The sequence below is a fragment of the Cupressus sempervirens genome, chromosome 4 (assembly GCF_028749045.1).
Source record: "Cupressus sempervirens isolate cs-2001-9-10 chromosome 4, ASM2874904v1, whole genome shotgun sequence".
Taxonomy (NCBI): domain Eukaryota; kingdom Viridiplantae; phylum Streptophyta; class Pinopsida; order Cupressales; family Cupressaceae; genus Cupressus; species Cupressus sempervirens.
The window spans coordinates 147258052-147264413 of NC_143121.1; the positions used below are offsets into that span (position 1 = coordinate 147258052).

The 6362-nt window shown below is 38.2% G+C and overlaps 1 protein-coding gene across 1 annotated transcript; it reads right to left on the reverse strand.

The window, feature by feature from the left end:
• Positions 1 to 3131: 3131 nt before the first annotated feature.
• Positions 3132 to 5142, reverse strand: LOC149560389 (cytochrome P450 81Q32-like). Its single transcript, XM_089824669.1, has 2 exons — positions 3937 to 5142; positions 3132 to 3848 (listed from the first exon to the last, which is right to left on the reverse strand). Exons 1-2 carry the CDS (start codon positions 4855 to 4857, stop codon positions 3228 to 3230), a joined length of 1542 nt encoding a protein of 513 aa, XP_089680795.1. The 5' UTR covers positions 4858 to 5142; the 3' UTR covers positions 3132 to 3227.
• Positions 5143 to 6362: the final 1220 nt, after the last annotated feature.

Consider the following 6362-nt stretch of genomic DNA (forward strand, 5'->3'; position numbering starts at 1 on the left):
GATAGGCAAAGCATGCTTTTGAGAAAAAGAAAAAAAGGACTGCATAGAAATCATAGCCCTATCAAGTCTCTTTAAAACTTTGTCCGACCCAGCTTGAAAATTGGATAAAGTGTATCAAATCCCATCTAGGTGGTAGAGAGTAACATTAGGATAGAAAAGGCCTAATTTGTTCCACATGTAAAACTAGGCCTCCCATTCGCTAGCTACCCATCTAAATGGCAGAAGGCCTTCTTTGTTAGAGGCTAGCTCAACCATGTTGAAGTCCCCACAAAAAACCCATGTCACAAGTGGTAAATGATTTGCCAACCAATGCCACAGATGTGAATGCTCAACAACATCATTCAGAGCATAAATTTGAACAATACCAAAAGAATAATTTTGAAAACACAATAAGATCCAAATCACTCTATGAAAAGGGTCAGGACTGAGAAATAACAGATGAAATTAATTGAGGGGAAAGAAAAGTAACAACAACCCCATGACTAGCTTCATGTTGAGAAGCAAAAATGACATTATCCGGCCAAATAACATGACAAGGTAGAGGAGAGAAGAAATTGGCCAACTTTAACTTCTTGGAGACAAAGAACATCAAGATCAAACTAATGCTTGGTATCACGAACAAAATATTTTCTAAGGAGGTTTGTCAGCCCCCACACATTCCATGAAAGGCAATTCATGGTAAACTAGCTTGCATATAATCTCCAAGAGAGGAAAACCTGTTATGCAAAAAAGAGGGAGACTCAAAAGAGGGGTCATCAACAGCTATGACCCTTTGCAGTTTCTCCCCATTGTCAAAGAACTCCTCACGACCATTTGGGCTGCGAGACCGATGTAACTTCTATTGGGCAATCATCGACACTACTTGTGGTGTGCGAGTCCACAAAGGATGCAGATCCAGGGTAGGAAACCCCGCTATCCCCTAGCCTCCAGGGTTTGAAACAGGAGGCAGAGGGAGAAATGGAACAGAGGAAACATTTGGTATCTGGCTTGAGGTAAGTTTACCATGATCCACAAGCAAAGAACTTGCCTTAGCCACTGTCGAACCCTTTCCTTTTTTCACCACCATAGTCCATTCATCTTTTTTAGTAGCAGGAGCAGGCTTTATTTTCATAGCCGAAGGTTGGTTACATTCTAGCAAGGGACAATCCCTAATCTTATGCTCAACTGACTGGCACCGATAGTAGGTATTTGGAAGGTTGAGGTATAGCACCTTCTGAGTAAAGGTGGTACCACCTATCTGGATATCCACAGAATCTTTGAGGTCCCTAGACAGGTCGACCTCAACACAAACCCTACGCTTTGGATGAGCATTGTAAAACTTGTCAAGTTCAGGACACACAAAATTGCTGACGATTTGCACGATAGTAGGCAAAAAAGACTAGCAAGGAATGGGAAGCCTAGAAAATTCCACCCAGACAGGCACCTTAAGCTTCCAATCATCGAAAACAACAAAATCGCTTGACCAACATTGAAAAACCAAGAGGGATGACCTAATAGTCTAGGGCCCTTGTATAAAAACATGTTCAACTTGGCTAGCATTGCCAATGCTAAAAAGAAAAAAGCCTTTGGTAAGGCTTTGAACGCCTTCAAGGTGAACACCCTAAGGTGTCCAAATCTTGGAAACCCATTCCTGCAGCATGCTTTCAGAAGGAGTACGACCCAAAAAATACCCAATAAGGGTTTTCTACTCTAATCATGTGCATGCACTATCAAATTCCTTGACATTCAAAATAATATTAGAAGAGGAATTACTTTGTGAAACACCTTGGGAACAAACTTGGGCAGGTATTTGGTCAGTGAAGCCATTATCTCCAGTAGCAACAACAACTCTAGCACCAGCAACAATTGCTGAGTCGGAGAAAGCCGAACTCATTATAAATGAAAACTTATTCCCATGGTAAATGTGATATGACAAGTAGTGGAAACCGGCAAGGATTCAGACGGAGGTCATACAAACCCTCGCAGAGCTCGAGTTCATTCTGCCTCTCACTTAATATCTCTTTGAAACTTTAGTTTGTGGTTGGTGTCTATTTTATTTTGGACACTATCCTCCCAAAAAAATATTGAGGAAAGATCATTTGTATTTTTAGAAATCTGATTTTTTTTTTCACTTTTGGTGCATTCAATCTAGAAGATTGTATTTTCACAAATTTGAAAAAAAAGTTTGACTTTTGATGCATTCAATCTTAGCTGCTTTTATTTTAAGTATGTGGCAAAACTCCATTGCACTTTTATTTATGTTGCTTGATTATAAAAAATTAATTTTACTCTTGATCCTTATCTACGACATGAGCCCCAAGCCTTACATTTTAAACATAATGCATCCAATGCCACTGACGTAAACTTTGTAATGATCTGCACTATTATGTGTTATGCGGTATTGGTTACACTCGTGACGAGAGTTTCGTAAAATGGAGAACAAGTTTGAAAATGTTCCTTCTGGCCTTGTGTACGACTTTCTGAGCACACTCCATAAAACGTATAATTTTAATAGTGAAGAGAGAGCACACATTCATTCTTGTAAACAGTTAATGTTTGCCTTGTTTTGGGCAGAGATCTTGCTTAACATATCTTACAACTTCTTTAACAAAAGAAAAATCAGCATTCTAAACTACTATATCCTGCTACAAAGATAAAATTAAAATCAATTATTTATTTTAATCAATCTAATTCAATTGATCTAACACCATCACAACATATAACCTAGTCCTTGAATAAAGTAGTTTTATTTTAATTGTGTAAAATGGGAAGCAAGATTGAAAACTGATAAATTGTGATATTGCTATCAGAATTTAAATGTGTATTTTTTGAGTCAAATTTAAGAGCTATATAATTAAATAGCAATATCACAAGTTGTAAAACTTTCTTTAGATCTTATATATGACTTTGTGAATTGTTGCTACGTATTGCTTAGAACAGATAATTTTTATTAAGAATCATATGAAAACACATTTCTTGTGATAAACAATTAGTATTTTCCTTATTTTTACAACATGTTAATCAAAATAAATATCCTGAACTAATAGTTCTTTCTTAAACGATATAATCAAAATTAACTATTTAGTTTAACCAATCAAATTCAGTTCACTTCAAATCATCAAAACCATAAAACAGATAACCTACTCCTTGAATAAGCAAAGCACATTTTTTTTCATTGAACGGGTAACATGAAGATTCAAGTACATGACCTATGGCCAGGAATTCAACTCTTTTCTGCACTCAATAAATCAGTATAGATGGAGGGGAAGGCGAGGTTTTATAGTGGCTTCCAATGGAACTAATTTGGGCATTGTGAGCCCAAGTCCTTCTCTCATATCAATTTCAGCTCCCCCTGGGGCAGTCCACTCGAAGCTCTGAAGCAGCCGCCCCAATGTATGGCTCACCACAATCAAAGCCAAAGACATGCCGGGGCAAATTCTTCTCCCTGAACCGAACGGAATCAATTCAAAGTCGTGTCCCTTCACATCCATCTCTTTGCCCCCGTTGAGAAAACGACCAGGAATGAATTCCGTGGGGCGCTCCCACAAAGCCGGGTCCCGGTGAATCGCCCACGCATTCACTAACAGTTGTGTTCCTGCGGGAACATGGTATCCCCCTACAGTGCAGGCCTCGAAGGATTCATGAGGAAGCAGAAGAGGTGCCGGTGGATAAAGCCTCAGAGTTTCTTTCACAATTGCCTCCAAGTATTTCAGCTTGTGCACATCTGATTCCTCCACTAATCGCTCCCGTCCAACATGTGTGTCTATCTCTTGCTGGGCTTTGCGCAAAATGTCCGGATGATTCATCAGAGATGACAGTGCCCACTCGATGGTCACAGAGGATGTTCCAGTACCTGCGCTTATCAAGGTCTGCAAAACCAATGGCAAATCTTATAAGAACTTAAAAAGCTTGTGTATCCCTAAGACTATCAACAAATTTGGGGAAATGAGAACATACAAGGGCGGTGGCTTTGACCACATCTTCGTTATTGTCAGACTGAATTTCATGGTTGTCTGTTGCAGAGATGAGAACATCGATCAAGTCTCGAGCGTGGACCCCTCTCTTCTCTCGGTGCTCCTGCAACAATTTTATCATAAAACCCTCTCTCGTCTTCTGCCGATTCTTCATGGCGGCCATTATTCCGTGCAGATCAAGCCACTTGAGGGGAGGCAGGTAGTAGCCGATATCAAATGATCCAGCTAGCAATAAAGTTTCTTCTATCACCTCCCTGAACTGCTTCACCTCTTTAAAATCGTCCGAACAGAGATCTGGGGAGAATCTCTTGCTGGCAACCATTCGCACAATGATATTAAAAGTGAGATCTGAGAGCCTCGACTTGATATCAACTGGATTGGCCGCTCGCTGAGAACTCTCCAACAGGGAACGGATGAGACCGGAAATTTCCTCTGTGCGGACTTCCCTGAAGGATTCGATTCTGTGTGCAGTGAAGAGCTGGAGGCTGCAAATTTTTCTGATGTTTCTCCAGTAGGAGCCGTAAGGAGCAAAGCTCAAAGTTTTGAAGTTGTACCCTAAATGTTTTCCTGCATAGAAAGGTGGGCGCGATGCAAAGGGTTTGTCATTTGTTGTGAAGCATTCTTTTGCAAGATCTGAAGAGGAGACAACCAAAACTGGGCGTACCCCAAGTTGGAGACGCATGATGGGGCCATAGGTCTGTGAAAGAGAGGATATAAATCTGTGAATGGGCTGTTTGCTTCTACTTAGGAGAGGGAGATGTCCAATTATTGGCCATGATGGAGGCTGCGGGGGCTTTGTCTTTGTCGTATAATTAACTCTACGTCTGACAGAGATTGCAATTAACAAAACTAGGGAAGCCAGGATTACAGTAAGGACGAGAATGGAAACTGCCTCAAGCGCCATAGCTCACCACTTATCCTCCTGCAAAGGCACGCTGTACTATTTTTTAAAGAGCTTGGCCGGAACAGAAAATATATACTTCTCTCTCTGCATTTTTTAAGAATAACCTTTCTTGTTTTTACTACACGTTCCAATGGATTAGCTTGTTGATTTGGACGGCCCTGCTAAAAATCCATATAAGATTAAAAACTGTGAATTCTTTTCTTTTTCATATCTGCCTGAAATCTGAAATCTACTGTATTTTGCATTTAAAAATTTAGTCAAGGGTACATTTAGTATGGAGCTTAGTTACTTCTAATTTGGACTATAGCGTCCCAGTCCATCAAATTAATTTTTATCAAAAATATTACATGAGTTGTACTTTTTCTTCCTTTGTCCGGTAAAAAATAAATGATTAAATACTATTCTATAATATCACCAATGATCCAAGAAAATGAAAACTATGGGCTATCAAAGCTCTAGGTCATTGAAAGATCATAGCTCAGCTATGACAAGTGGTAAAGGGAAAAATGTCCAAGTTTTGTGATGATATCTTGGAAAGTGAAGGGAAAAAGTTCAATTCATGTGGTCGTGTCTTGAATATTATTAAAATTTTAATATATTTATGCTAATGAGTTATTGTTTAAAAAAGTAATATTTTGATATTTTATTAAAGACATAATATAAGACAAAGATAAGATAGGAGTCTTGACATTCTAGAATTGTAATGAGTAAACTTTTTATTATAATTTTTTTTTATTCATCCTATTTAGACTCTTAGGCTGGGGTCTCATGGGCATTACATATAAATTTGCTTAAAAAAATCAGCTCCTAAATTGAAGGAAATATTAAAAATATAAATTGTTGTTTTTAGAATTTTTGGTGGGATGATTTCAATTTGGAGGTAAAATGAAGGATAGGTTCTTGCCAAGTGGCAGAATTCTTTTCCCCCCCCGTCCTACCTTTTGCATCTGCTCAACTAAAAAGTAGGGGCTCCTAGTTAATAGGAAAAGATTCCAAATTAAGCTTTAGCCCCCCCAAAATATTATCATGGGACCTCCAACTCCTTAAATATAGAGCCTAAGCCCCCCCACCACCCCCCATGGGATCTCAGGGTTAGTAGGTAATAGATTAAATTGAGGTATTTTTCTTTATTTTTGTGTAATAATTGAATATAAGATTTTTTTTGAGAACTTTTATATGATTCTTATAATATATTGACATGGTCCAAACTTTTTAACGTTTATTAGAATTTTTTTAATATCTAATACATTTCTCTCATTACATAGTATTGTTGGATTATTATCCAATAGAGTGACATCTTACAAGGATATGATATAGGAAAAATTATAAGATGTCATCAATGACCTCAAGAATAGGGGTTAGGGGATACAAGATCACCCCGAGTTCACTAGGCATGCAACTAGATAAGACAACTATTCATTATATTAGTGTTGAGTTTTTTTTTTTTAATAAAAAAAATCATATAAATGCATCTAGACAAGTCCAAGCTACATTTTGGAGTGTTT